General features: G+C 37.4%; 1 protein-coding gene across 1 annotated transcript in view; it reads left to right on the forward strand.

Annotated features, from left to right (window-relative positions):
* Window positions 1-12,611, forward strand: part of LOC136863850 (transmembrane protein adipocyte-associated 1 homolog) — a 312,496-nt gene extending 299,885 nt beyond the window's left edge. The window contains exon 8 of the mRNA XM_067140184.2: window positions 11,257-12,611. Within this exon, the coding sequence (XP_066996285.2) occupies window positions 11,257-11,439 (183 nt within the window). The 3' untranslated portion in view covers window positions 11,440-12,611. The remainder of the gene's footprint in view (window positions 1-11,256) is intronic.
* The last annotated feature ends 2,458 nt before the right edge of the window (window positions 12,612-15,069 follow it).

Here is a 15,069-nt window from a genome sequence, read left to right on the forward strand (position 1 = left end):
AATGGGATTCGAACCTACTATCTCCCGGATGCAAGCTCACAGCCGCGCGCCTCTACGCGCACGGCCAACTCGTCCGGTGTAAGTTGTTTTACGTCGCACCAACACAGATAGGTCCTATGGTGATGATGGGACAGGAAAGGTTGAGGAGTGGGAAGGAAGCAGCTGTGGCCTTAATTAAGGTACAGCCCCAGCATTTGCCTGGTGTGAAAATGGGAAACCACGGAAAACCATCTTCAGGGCTGCCGACAGTGGGATCCGAACCCACTATCTCCCGAATACTGGATACTGGTTGTACTTAAGTGACTGCAGCTATCGAGCTTGGTATGCTCCGCACTTGAAGATGACGAAGACACACTCTCTGGTAACTATATTGGTGGTTTTAGGACAGGAATATCGGGTCCATGTGGTAAGGGGGTTATGGCAGATGAAAGGCAGGAATACACAATGTGCTTTTTGTTTTTCGTATTGAACCCAGACACTCTACATACACAAGAATAACATTCGTCAAAATGATTTCTTTGTTCCCGCCAAACCATTGGGATTCCAAATGACATTGACGGCAACAACCCATTGTACCATTGCCGCAGGTTTTCTACAAACGTTTTACACACAATATGGGGTGCGAAATTCTTGTCCTGATCACCTAACTTCATGTTAAAATATGCCAAATACAGGCCTTTTATAAATGGCATAATATTTTGCTTCTGGCCTCTAATTGTATACTGACCATATATATAACAGAAAGAGTTGGGTTTCTTCACATATTTTTGCCTCCGAACATCACTGCCACTTGCCATTTTAATACAAACTAACTCACTTATTCATTCAATCAACTTCAAATGCACGTTGTAACTTGTAGACAAAGGTGTGACACACGTTCTCATATTCTCCTCTCAGATTACGGAGAAACGCGATCTGGGCATTTTGACCTTGTCTGACATTGCGCATGTGCGAACTGCAACTGTTCTAATTGTTCTTCTGATGTTCCTGTATGATTACCTACTCCCCTCCAAAACAGAGCACATACAATATTTTCTCTCAGATCTGTATTCTATTCAACCAATCCAAACCTCATTTACAACAACGAAGCTCCATTAGCATACACGAGACATACTTGTGACAAATCTGTACGTGATACAAAACAATTTACATAAGGACACTAAATGTAATGTATATCACATACAATTACTTTTGCCAGAATATCTTCTCAGGCTGGTGTTACGTACACCGTTATTATAATCTGAACCAGAACTTGCCCCACTTGAAGGTTCATAAGTTTTGTCACAATTGGAATCATCCTGTTCACTGTAACTCGAATGCTCTCCTGCACCTCTTCTTCATTGCCAATATAATGGTTCCCTATCTGTTGAAATACAAATGCCTTATAAGTTATGTTTCCAACCACATTATTAACTAATATAAAAACTGTAGAAAACATTGTAGCCTACCTATTGAGGCAGTACTATTACTGCCTTTAAGTAACTTCATAATTTTGTAACCACGGGAGTTTGGATTCATAATTCTTACCGAACACACATGCAAGATAACGATGTCAAATCACATGTAAAACTGACTGGACTAACCTTAGTTCATGCTAACTCCACCAGACCATGCAGAAGTATTCAGCACTATGTCCAGATTGTGTAGAAGTATACAACACTATGTCTAGATGGTTTGGACTTGGTGTTATTTAACAGCACCGTAACTCTGCCAATATTTTGATGTAGGACATAGTATTGTATATCTCTGGGTAGAGGACAAGAAACCCATATGATTGTGCCAATAATCTCATTTTGGCCAAAAACGGACATAGTGTCCTATACATCCGACCCACACAAATCTGAAATGAAAATTTTTGTAAACAAAGAGTGGAATATGCACCATAATTGCTGCAAAATTCGGATTTTTACCGGTATAATATTTATTTTGATTCAGCATGGAGATCTGATGTGTTTCCGCTAAACCAGATAGCAGTAACATTGTAAAACATCAAAATATGATACCACTGCTTAAAAGAATTTCAAAACAAGATTTTAGTGAGGCTATATTGCACTACAAATAGGAACAAAAGTTGTTTTTGAAAATGCAGGAAGTAATGTCTGGGGATTATGAGTTGTTTGCAGTTTGAAGCCATATGGTTTTCTGCAACAAATGTAGACAGTGAGATAATGTTTTTTGTGTTTGGAGGGATTCCCTCAAACAGGCAAACTAGCCTCTGCTATGATAATCTGGAAACAATGAAATGTCCAAGGTTATGAACTTAGGAATTACAGTTATTGTATAGTATTGAGTAGGTGGATTAAAACTTTGTCAATTAAACAATGAAATGGTTGTATTTTGGTGATAAAATGTAAATTTTCAGTTACGTTTATTTATGCTCAGTTGTTTATTTACATTTTATGGCCTTCATTGGACCACTCTAGCCAACTTTATACAAATAATTTTTTAGTTTCCTGTCAGCCCAGTACTTCTTCATTCTCTCTGATCTTATCCTTCTTTCTTCATCGGAAATCACCCTTCCTATTGTCTGTTTGTTGATTCTGATTTGCAGTCTGGTTTGTTTGTCTGTGAGTTTCTTGATTTTGTTGGTTTTGTTTCTTAGGTCTTCCACTGTAATTTGTAGTTCATCCATATCTTCCTTGATTTCTGTAATCCACTTAATGTTGCACTTATTGTTTCATAATTTTTCTATTATTCTCCTGATGATCCTGTTCTGTGGTGTCCTGATTAGATGTCCAAAAAATGAAATGCGTTTCTTCCTGATTGAGCTCATTACTGGTTCTATTTCCTTGTAGACTGTTTCATTAGAAGCTACTCTCCAGTGTCCATCTTTTTGGTACGATTTGTCGATGCATGTTCTAATGATTCTTCTCTCTAGCGGGGGATTTATGAGTTCGGGCGGGGTTTTGATGGGCGTGTCTGTATTAATTGCTAAAAGTACCTGGGGTTCTTCACAATTCAAAAGTTTAATGAATGCTTTTGCCATGATTTCGGCGTTTTCCTTGTCATTATGTGTTGTTCTTCCATCCTCACTTTTCAGCATTAATGTGGGAGGGGCAAATTTTTGTACTTGTCTTCCAAACATTTTGTAAAAGTCTCTGGAATTGGTTTTGTGGTAGTTTTCTTCTATTGAGTTGATTAGATCTTTCTGTGATTGTCTCTTGGTTTGCCTTATAATTTGTGTGAACATTTTCCTGATATTTTTGAGGTTGGTTGCACTTTCTTCTGTTTTGTGTGTTTGAAATTTTAACCATGCCTGATGTCTTTCTTCATGAATTTTGTCACATTCTGAGGTCAGTTATTAAAGAACAGTACAACAAAACTTTACCACCACCACCACCACCACCAGCTGTGTGTTTTAAATACTGCTTTGGAGAATTTGAATTCACCACAAAGTAGGGGCTCTGTTCATAGTGTAGGTAAATTTTTGATAATATGATTGAAGTGTCATACTATAGTAGAATTAGGGAGCAACATTTGAACACTCACCTCAGATTAGAATTCTGTACTACTGAGTGAACTGTACTCTTTAGTTATTGTCCAGATATTCACATTCGTCTAGAAATATAGGTTTGATCTGGTATTAGTTTGAAGTACATTTTTCCCTCCTACCTTTCCCCGCTCCTATTTTCTTCCCCGTTTTGACTTAGTACGAGGGTTGGGGCAAAAGTCATGGCAACTATTTTTTTTTTTTTCCCTTGAAGATACCAGTCCGGTTGGAAAATGTGACATATACAGACAAAAGGACAAGGTGTTAACTACATGTGTGGACAATGAATAGCAAAGAATGATAACACAGTACACATAAAGTTGACATGACAAACCTGGGCCTAAAGACCCTCAAAGTAGTCCCCTGCTACTGACACCACACGCTGCCAACGATGAGGGAGGCGCTGAATACCATCTGCCTCAGCATTTGCTGCACCATGTGTGAATCGGGTCACCTGTTGGTGCACAGCATTAGCAATGTCCTCTTGTGTTGCAAACCACCTACCACGTAGTGGTTCCTTAATCTTTCGAATGAGATCAAAGTCACAGGGCGAAATGTCGGGAGAGTACAGTGGGTGCTCCAATTCTTCCCATCCCCAACGTCGCAGTAGCTGCCCTACACACTCTGCTTTATGTGGTTTTGCATTGTTGTGCAGGATTATTGCAGTGTCCACAAGATCCGGACATTTATCCCGAACACCACATTGTACCTTTCGCACCAGGAAGTCCTTGTAGTACTGTGCGGTCACTGTTCTGCCATGTGGAACAAAGTGGCAAACAATGACACCTATGACGTCATATGCGATGATCACCATCAATTTGACTGGGGAAGGATTCTGACGGACCTTCTGCCTCCTTGGCGATCCAACATGTTGCCACTCCGTGGACTGACGTTTCAGTTCTGGTTCGTATGCCCTGGCCCAAAATTCATCAATGGCGATTATTCGTGACAAGAATTGATCGCCGTCCTGTTGCCAGCGTTGTATGGTGGTTGGAACATATTGCATAGCGCACCCACCTTTGAACTTCCGTTAGTGCATGCGGTACCCACCGTGATGCGATTTTGCGCTGTTGCAACTCATTATGCAATATCCTGTGGACGGTGTGTTTCTCGATGCCATTTGCCCTCTCTAACTCCAGTGGCGTCCATCGTCTGTCTTCATCCAGCAGCTGCTCGATGATGGCACGTACCACGTCGTCCCCGCACTGACGGGTCATCCCGAACCTTGCTCATCACTGGTTGACACACATCCCTGCTGAAACTTTCCTACCCACCTTGCTACTGTACGGTATGGTGGGGCATTATTCCCAAGGGCTTCCACTAATTCACTGTGACATTCCATCGCATTTCTCCCTTGGAGAACGGCTATTTTGATGTAAGCGCAGTGCTAACACGGGTTACTTCCATCTCGCACGACACTCACCAACTGACCAATTTCACAGCCCTCGCTGCGCTACTACCAGCTATCACAGAACCATCTGTTGTTCTGCATACACACTATGCCTGCAGAACTTCCACACGACACATATACGTTTGTGATCCGTTCACATATCTACAAGAAAAAACATAGTTGCCATGACTTTTCCCCAGTCCTCGTATTTAAAGATAAAGTTGGTTTGGAAGAACTTGTCAATACTATTGTGAGATACCGAGGTGGTACTACAATTTAATATTTTTAGGGTGTCATGTTTTTCCAATTTAACATGATTTTTTAAAATGATATAGGCGGACGGTATGTATAATATCTGATACAGTTGATATTGGTTTTTGTTGCTTCACTGACTGTATGGCATACTTGGTTAAATGCTCACGTCTTTTACTTGGGTTCCATGATTACATTCTGACCTAGTCAGTTGACATTTTCAATTAATTAAATATGATATACCTGTGTAATTCGGTTTACTGGCATATTAATGAAACACTTTGAGGACAATATTCCACCATTCTGGCATCCCTTAGATGTATATATGGCAGTTAAAGGGATGTTAAAAACATATATGCCAAGCAAAAGAACACTTGGATTTGCAGAATTTGGTGTTCAGTAATGGTATTATAATGATACATATCCTCATAATTCTTATATTACACCTCTGAAGAGAGGAAGGGCATCATTGTTCATGAGATAGAACACATTAAACTTGCAGTGAATGAAAATCATTCTTGTTCTCCCTTTGTGCCAATTGAGTTTATGTCTAACAAGTAACATCACAGTCCTTTGTTGTCTGTATTCTTAGTTGTTGTTCAGTTCTCTGTATTTGGCAGTCTTTGTATGTATTGCACAAGCTTTCCATTCAGTTTTGATTATGATTTGTAAAAGAGAGTTTTATCCAAGATAACTTTGAGTCCAGAAGATGCAGCAATTGCTGTAGCACTAATTGGTGATGGACCCAGCTTCTGTTATATTGCAGATGTCCTGATAACATTACCAACAAGTGTTATACAGGGCAGTAAGAAATCATCAGGAGCACCCCATTTTCCGTAACAAGCCTGGATCTAGTCATCCAAAGTCTACAAGGGTGAGAAATGACCGATTTAAGAATCTACGGGTGCTAAAATATATTTTTTATATACATATTTTATTATTTTAACCATCAAGGTCATCAGACTGTCAAAACTAATTTATGAATACATAAAATTTAGAAAATTCCTGGAAAAGGAAAACATATAACAGAATTATAGCTGAAAGAAAGAATCATCATCATCACCATCACCATCATCATCATCATCATCATCATATGAAGTTTCTAGTTATTGGCCAGGTCTGCTTGGAACATAATCCTCTCCATCTCCTCTTATCTTCCCACCATTTCTCCCTCTTCACTCTTGCCTAGTCCTCTCCTCTTCTCAGCACACACTTTTTCACTCCTGTTATCCACCTGTCTTTTAGCCTTCTTCTTGGTCGTTTTACTGTTATCTCCATTCCTTGGTATCCTTTCCTCTGTCATTCTCTTCATGTGTCCATACGATATTCGTTTATAGGAAGGTGAGTTAGGGATTGGAATAACTTACCAAGGGAAATGTTCAATAATTTTCCAATTTCTTTGCGATCATTTAAGAAAAGGCTAGGAAAACAACAGATAGGGAATCTGCCACCTGGGCGACTGCCCTAAATGCAGATCAGTAGTGATTGATTGATTGATTGATTGATTGATTGATTGATTGATTGATTGATTGATTGATTGATTGATTGATTGATTGATTGATTGATTGATTGATTGATTGATTGATTGATTGATTCATCTAAGTCTAGATGCCTATATCCTGTGGTGTAGTGGCTCTTCTCATTTCTCATCGTATCCATTCTTATCACTCCTATGCTGCTTCTCAGAAATTTAATTTCACTTGCTTGTGTCCTAGTCATGGCTCTCTGCCTCGTTACCCAAATTTCTGCTGCATACGTCAGAACAGGTACATAGTATACATAGTACGTCCTGTATATCACTATTTTGCTTCTATGAGGGGCATCCTTGCTCCAAATCAGGCTTCTGTTGCTTTTCTGAAATGCTCCTGCTTGTCTTCCTTGCTCAATTATTTCCTTATCATTTCTTCTACTTTCCTCTGTGATACTTCCCTGGTACTTGAAATACTCTTCCTTTGTAAGCTGCTCCCCTCCAAGCATTTTCCCTCTCGTATGTCTCTCTTTCTTTCCAATCGTGATCATAATCTTGCACTTTTGGCATTAAATTTCATTCCATATTGTTCTACCTCATCTTCCCATGCATTTAACTGTTCCTGGATATCCTCTTCCTTTTCTCCCCAGATTAACAAGTCATCTGCTAACATCTCACTTTCATTTTTTCTTCCCCAATTTTCCTTGCCACTTTTGTCATTAACTCCTCCATTACTTGATGCAAGTGAGATAACAGGTATAACTTGAAAACAATATTCTCTCGCCCATGGGTAACTAATGCAGATATCGAGCTTGAATTATTATTATTATTATTATTATTATTATTATTATTATTATTATTATTATTATTATTATTATTATTATTATTATTATTATTATTATTATTATTATTATTATTTTACAATTATTATTATTATTACTTGTATGTATAGCTGTGAAGTGTTATACCTGTATATAAAAATTGTAATCCATAATTGTAAAACACACTGTAACTTCCAGAATGGTAATAGGAGACGAGAACGTTTGAGAATATTCCATCCATTGTAAAGTGTGTATTACACACTCTAGAATTTTCACGAAGATGTATTTTGTAATGTAACTTTCTAGAAGCCTGGCCAGGCACATAGATAATTGGACGATCTTGACGGAAAAAGTTAGTTGTTGTTTAGTAGAGTTATGGTGTGGCAAGTATATATCCTGGGCTGACATGCAGTATTTGCAGTCTCCATATTGAAATACGCAGTCATCTGTTTTCAACTGTGTTTCAAAATTGTAACCTCCATATTGAAATGTTGGCAGTTGTTTTTAATAATGGTAGCTTTGTTGATATTCTCGAAGTGCAGTGTTTTGTTGTGATACTGTGATTAAGGTTGTGTGTGTGTTAATTTGTGAATATATGTAAAAAAAAAATTGTACCAACTGACAGCATCTCATGTGCTTCTGTGTGGTACGTTATACTACAATGAAGAGCAACAACACTGACTTGCGTGCTATAACATACGCTCTCTTGAACTTACCGACACCGATCTCGATAGCTGCAGTCGCTTAAGTGCGGCCAGTGTCCAGTATTCTGGAGGTAGTGGGTTCAAACCCCACTGTCGGCAGCCCTGAAGATGGTTTTCTATGGTTTCCCGTTTTCACACCAGGCAAATGCTGGGGCTGTACCTTAATTAAGGCCACAGCCATTTCCTTCCACCTATCTATGTTGGTGCAACGTAAAGCCACTAGCAAAAAAAAAAATTAAAAAAAATAAAATAAAAAAAAACCACAAACCTCACCGACTCAACCTCGGAGCCCAACAGTCACTCTGAGTCCAACACTTACCTTCAAGTCCAACCTGACTGACTCACTGACTGACAGCTTGATATATATACTGTTCGATCAACTGTCTAGAATTATCGATTTCTGGAAGTGTTCTTACAACACTCTAATGGAACACACTCGATACATCGATCGACCAGCTAGTCGAATGGAGTACTCGAACTTTCGTTACTGTTTATCAATACACATGGAAATCTCTCCAACATTCCGAATGTCTCTACATGTATCTGGATAATAAACCTTACAGCAAGTTTCCAGAACCCTTCATATATACCAAATTATAGTAGAATAAATGTAATGAAAATGAAAACCTACAACCTGTTTTCCAGTCTTTGACCGGGTCAGGGATGGAATGAATGAAACATATATAGGCTGTTATTACAATGGGGTCGCCACTCCCAAGGTGATTTATTAATGAGTGATAAATGCTATGAAATGATAATGGAGAGTGTTGCTGGAATGAAAGATGACAGGGAAAACCGGAGTACCCGGAGAAAAACCTGTCCCGCCTCCGCTTTGTCCAGCACAAATCTCACATGGAGTCACCGGGATTTGAACCACGGTATCCAGCGGTGAGAGGCCGACGCGCTGCCGTCTGAGCCACGGAGGCTCTAGAATAAATGTAATATACAAACATTATAGAGTTTTCTACTGCTTTCGACTATATAGATTTTGAGGTTAAACCTAAACACAATACGTATTTGAGGTTATACAAATTTATAATACTTATTTACAGGGAAACCCTGTATTAGTCATATTTAACATTTAATAAAAGTTAATTTAGCATTTAATAAAATATGACCGAAATATACCAAACACAATAATTGAAGGTTTTTATACCAGTTAGGATGTCATACCTACGACAGGTTTTCCCTCGAACTTCCTCTGCAGCTTTTACGAATGTCTTCTTGAACCTTTCCCATTCCTCCTCTTATGATTTTGTATTATCTCTTGGCATGTTCAATCTTATTTTTTCCTAGTATTCTTCCTTGGTTTTCTTCTCCTTCAGTTTCCATTCCAAATACGGAAAAAGAGAAACAACTTAATTAAAATGGAACCTAATTGATCTTCTTTCAGGTAAAATCTGTTGTTATATGTTTTCCTTTTCATGTATTTTCTGAAGTTTATTTATTCATAAAGTTGTTTTGACAGAATGAAAAACCTAACCGTTCTAAATTAACAAGAGTTAAAAACTGAAAAGAAATGGCTTCCACAAAAAAAGAAAAAAGCTAAGAGATGCCATGTTACAGCTGTGGAGGTTAGAAATCACCTTGAGGAAGTGCATTGCATCAGAATTGGAGAGTGGATACCTTTTCACGGGCCCTGAGGTATATCAGCATTGGATTTGTGATTTGCTCAAGAACATAAAAACTGGGCACAGTAGCAATGGAGCTATGTCCTCTTCACCAGTGAATTGAGGTTCAGTTCAGATCTCTGGATAAAAGGGAGAGAATGTGGGAAATACGTGGGGAGCATTATGCTGCCTGTACCTTCTCAGTAAGAACAGCGTATGGAGAAAGCATTTTGTCGTTGCACCTAGAAAAACTGCTATGTGATATATTTCAGCTTAGAACTCTGACCAAAAAGGTTTTATCATCTATGGTTTGGTATTGCATGAAGTATATCAGCAAATTTTCGTTTTAAGTTATACATGTGCTGCGGATCAGTATTTCTCGAACAAGATTGTTACATAGCTGTATTATTTCAAGGCACAACAGCATTCTCGTGGCTGTACTGAGCTGGTGTCTATTTAAAATGGAGCCCACACTGCATCTTGGTACATCGGGAAGGTTCTTCTTGAACACATCATTTCTTTTCCTCTCACAATGGAGAACGCTTTGTTTTTATGTATGATAATAAATGTTCTTCTGCTTACTGTGTGTCATTGTTCATAAGGACACCAGAGTAGTTCCTCTCGACTGGCCAGCTTGTAGCTTTGATGTCAGTCTAATTGAGCAATTGCGAGACATGCTCGGACATACTGTTAATCGACAAGTTTTTCAAACTCAGACTGAGCTTAGGGTACTTCTTCATGGTGGATGAGATGCAGTCACATACAATGACATTGAGACCTTAATTGTCACCTTGCCAGATAGGATGATAGCTGTTATTGGTCAAAAAGTTTGTAACACGTGTTACTGGGTGTCCTAGGTCCTGTTTTGTGACCAAGAGTACCATTGCAGTGGCTTGTAGAAGGACCATTCTAATAATAAATTAGACTGTACCAATGGCTTTTGTTTCTAAAATGGTGTTTTATGGTTATGCAAGGTTGTAATAAAGAGCGCTTGAAGTTTTGTGCTTTCTTGCTCAGCAGTGGATGTACTTTTTAACATATCATTTCAGCCACTTAGGACCATGGTTACCACTTGTCAGACTTTCTGGATTTCCAGTACTCCTTCAAATCAAATCAAATCAAAATCTCTTTATTTGCAAATGAGGTGTCTACCTCGGTGGCAAATGGTACACTAAAATACATTATTCTTAGTAGAGAATCCAGTTCTTTGCTCTTTGGACCACTTTTCGCCAGGTCGTCTTCTCACTCATTTCAGAAGATCTTTAATCCCATGTACCTAGGTCCCGATCCTACCGCTTTCTTGAACCAGCATATCAGAAGCACCGGCATGGGCCTCCATCGCTATCGTCGTCGCCATTATCATCATACTGTCATAAATAACATCGAGGTTTATTACTGAATTCTTCAAAGGATTTTAGTGATTGATATAGAAAACTGAGTGAATATTCTGTGTTTGAGATGTGAAATACAACATGGCACCAATCAGAACCTGCCTCATAATGTAATATTCTTTGTTTTCAGAATAATAGTGTGTACGATAGCACCCAGTTCGATAATGGTACAACGCCAGTGAATCCTCTGTATGCTGCATCTTTACAAAGTCCGGATAGCATAACTGGCTACAGCATAGACAGTGCTCAGTCTCTGGAAGTTGGTGGTGCAGGACATGGTTACCAACAAAATTACACCACCCCACAACACTAAGTAGTTGTGATTAGTTTTACATCAATTTATAACATTTACATCAGTCTGGGACCTAGGGAAGAAGAGGAAAAGTTTGCATAGAAATGGTAGTTAAGTTACATTGGCTCTGGTGTTGATAGTGTTTCTATTTCCCATTCAGGTTTACAAAGAAGTTATACAGTACCATCAGTACCTTAGCATCATAAATAATTTTCTTTTGATAAGTTAAATATATCATAGATTTTTAGATCCTATGGTGGCCAAATTAATGAAAGATCTATTTATAAATTTTTAGTAATGATTTAGTAGAAATCTTTTAAACAAATGGTAGAGCTATTTTTTTAAAAAAACATTGACTAGATAAACCTCTGCAGATTACATTCCAGTGTTTAATGACCCATCAATAAATGCTGTGCATTATTTTAACTCAAAATAGAATTTTGAAAGATTGTCTGCAAGATAGAGGTATTCAGCAAAGGTATAACACCAGTGAATTCATTGTTTGCTGTGTCTTTACAAAGTTCGGATAGTATAGCATAGATAAATTGAATTACATTCATGAAGAGGCTCAGTATCCACTGTTTATTGACTTTTCATGTCAAGCAGCTTTATGTTCTGTTTTACTGTCATTTTCATTCTTGTTTAGATACTTTTATTTTTTTGTCACCAGTATGGTTAACATCATGGATCTTCCCTTGATACTATTTTTTTGAAGAAAGGCCTGGTCTGGTTTACATTGAAAGTAATTAAATCAGAATTACAAAATACCAAAGTTATAAAAAGAATGGCCTCAGGAGTGGCAATAATAATTACATCGATAATGATATTATTCATAAATGCTCTATACATGTTTATGAAATTCAGTTTTTAAAATACAGTAGGAAGTTATGATCTTGTGCCAAGTTTTTGGTCTTTATTTAAATGGTACTTTTTTGTTATATTTTTTAAATAAAAATTTTGGGATTTGGAAGCTTTTGTCAAGATATATTATCCTCCACCTGGGAGATTTGGTTGGCTGTGTTTTATTGTTATAATTTGTTCTTCTGAATAAATGTTAGTTTAGGAACTTTTGTTCAGTTTATAAATTCAAATTGTTAGTGCATTTATGCATGTAGTAATATCTCTTTCACATTTTTTAAATGTAATGGAATGTATGCAACATTCTCAATAAATGCTATGCTGTATTGTGTTTTATAAAATTTTGTTCAGTGGAAGTAGAATCCTTTCCATATAAAAATACAAAGCTTTCATTACCTAATCACAAATCACATCAGACCTGTTTAACTGACTTCAGTACCCTGCAAAAGGATTTACTTTTCAAACATCTTTTTATACATTGTAGGCCCTGTAGCCATCATGCATACCAAATATAACATTACCGAGCTCCATAGCTGCAGTCGCTTAAGTGCGGCCAGTATCCAGTATTCGGAAGATAGTAGGTTCGAACCCCACTGTCGGCAGCCCTGAAGATGGTTTTCCGTGGTTTCCCATTTTCACACCAGGCAAATGCTGGGGCTGTACCTTAATTAAGGCCACGGCCGCTTCCTTCCCACTCCCAGCCCTTCCCTGTCCCATCGTCGCCATAAGACCTATCTGTGTCGGTGCGACGTAAAGCAACTAGCAAAAAGAAAAAACATCGAATGAAAATTCTGTTATTATTTCAATATGTACCATATTATCAATAGTAAACTGGAATTAAATCAATCAGTCAATCAATTGACCTATGTGTTGTTTTCCTATCCTTTTCTTAAATGATTGTAAAGAAACTGGAAATTTATTGAAGATTTCTCTTGGTAAGTTTTTCCAATCCCTAACTCCCCTTCCTATAAATGAATATTTGCCCCAGTTTGTTCTCTTGAATTCCAACTTTATCTTCATCTTGTGATCTTTCCTACTTTTAAAGACACCACTCAAACTTATTTGTCTACTAATGTCATTCCACGCCATCTCTCCACTGTCAGCTCGGAACATACCACTTCTTCTTCTTCTTCGTATTATTATTATTATTATTTTATGACCACATAGGATCACTTTAGTCAGTCCATCGTTCAGGTCTCTTTGAAGGGATTGTTCAGGCTTTGCGGTCCTCCCAGTACTTCTTCAGATGCTCCGATCTTCGTGCCCTTTCCTCAGTTGAAAATATGCGTGTTGTTGGTTTTTTCATGCAAGGGTAAAGCGGAGGTTTGTATTCTTGAGTTTTGTATTCAATTTTATCTTATTTGTGGTGTCTTCTTTTGTAAGGCCTATTTCCTTCAGATTCTCTCTTACTTCTCTGATCCATTTACATCCTGTTATGGTATTTTTTGAGACGAAATTGTGTTGTACTAGTTGTTTCAGAAGTCTCGAATCCTTGATCCTCATGATATGTCCAAAGAATCCCAGTCTTCTCTTACGCATAGTATCTGTAATGGGTTCTAGCTCTTTGTACACGACTTTGTTAGGTATTATCCGTGACTGTCCATCTTTCTGGTATTTTTTGTTGAAGCAGGTTCTTCCAATCCTCCTTTCCATTTTCTGAGGTCTGTCAGTCTTTGATTGTTTATTCAGGCGAAAAAGTGTTTCTGCTGCATATATAGCTTCCGGTTTTATAACTGTGTTGTAGTATTTTATTTTTGCATTTATTGATAGACATTTCTTTTTTTAGATATCCCTTGTTAATTTTTGTGTTGTAGCTAATCTATTTGTTCTTGTTTGGATTGAGATTTTTTTCATTTAGGTTATGTATTATTACTTCTCCAAGATATTTAAATTGAGTTACTATTTTGATTTTATTACCATTTATGGTAACTTCTTTTAGTTGTGTTGGTTTTTGGGGCATAATTTCTGTTTTTTTTAAATGATATTTTGTGGCCAATTTTAATTGCAATGTTTTGAAGTTCTGATATCTGGGTTTTTGCTTCTTTTATGTCCACTGCTAGTAATGCTAAATCGTCAGCGAAACCCAGGCAGTTTGTTTTGATTTTTTGGCCAATCTTTATTTTTGGGTGACATTTCCTAAACTATTAAACGTAAGGAACTTCATATTTCTTATCCGTATTGAACTGAGATCGCAATTGAATTAAAATCAAATCACAGTTCCAACCATTATACATACAGCACAAAAACTATGTTTCTATACATCAACAAACTTAGAAGACGGCGCAGTTTAACAATTTTATTGTACACAATGAGTTTTTATCTATAAATGGCTAACAATTTATATAGGAAATAAACATTTTAACATTAAAGGACTATATTCAACTTTAACTCCTCAATTTTAAGATCATATTTGAATCCGACATTACGAGTATACAGAATTATAGCCATTACGGAATTTTAAGACAACTCATCACCCAGATGAGATTTTATATTTACGACATCACAAGAGTTTTCTTGTTGTAAATTAGAGTTTTTCAAACCAGCATAATTTAGATTTTAAGGAGTTAAGTTTAGCAATATGTTGTTTTTCATTGTTTATATCGCCATGATGCTGTCAAAATGAAACACCGAAACATGTTCTGTAATAAAATAATGTTGTAAATACCATTCAACAACATTGTATTTTGTATTGAAATGGTGTAACCTGCAGATTTTAATTCAATTTCCTAAACCATTCTCTCATTACTATTTCTAGAGCACAATTAAATAATAGTGGTGAGAGCCCATCTCCCT

The sequence above is a fragment of the Anabrus simplex genome, chromosome 2 (assembly GCF_040414725.1).
Source record: "Anabrus simplex isolate iqAnaSimp1 chromosome 2, ASM4041472v1, whole genome shotgun sequence".
NCBI lineage: Eukaryota > Metazoa > Arthropoda > Insecta > Orthoptera > Tettigoniidae > Anabrus > Anabrus simplex.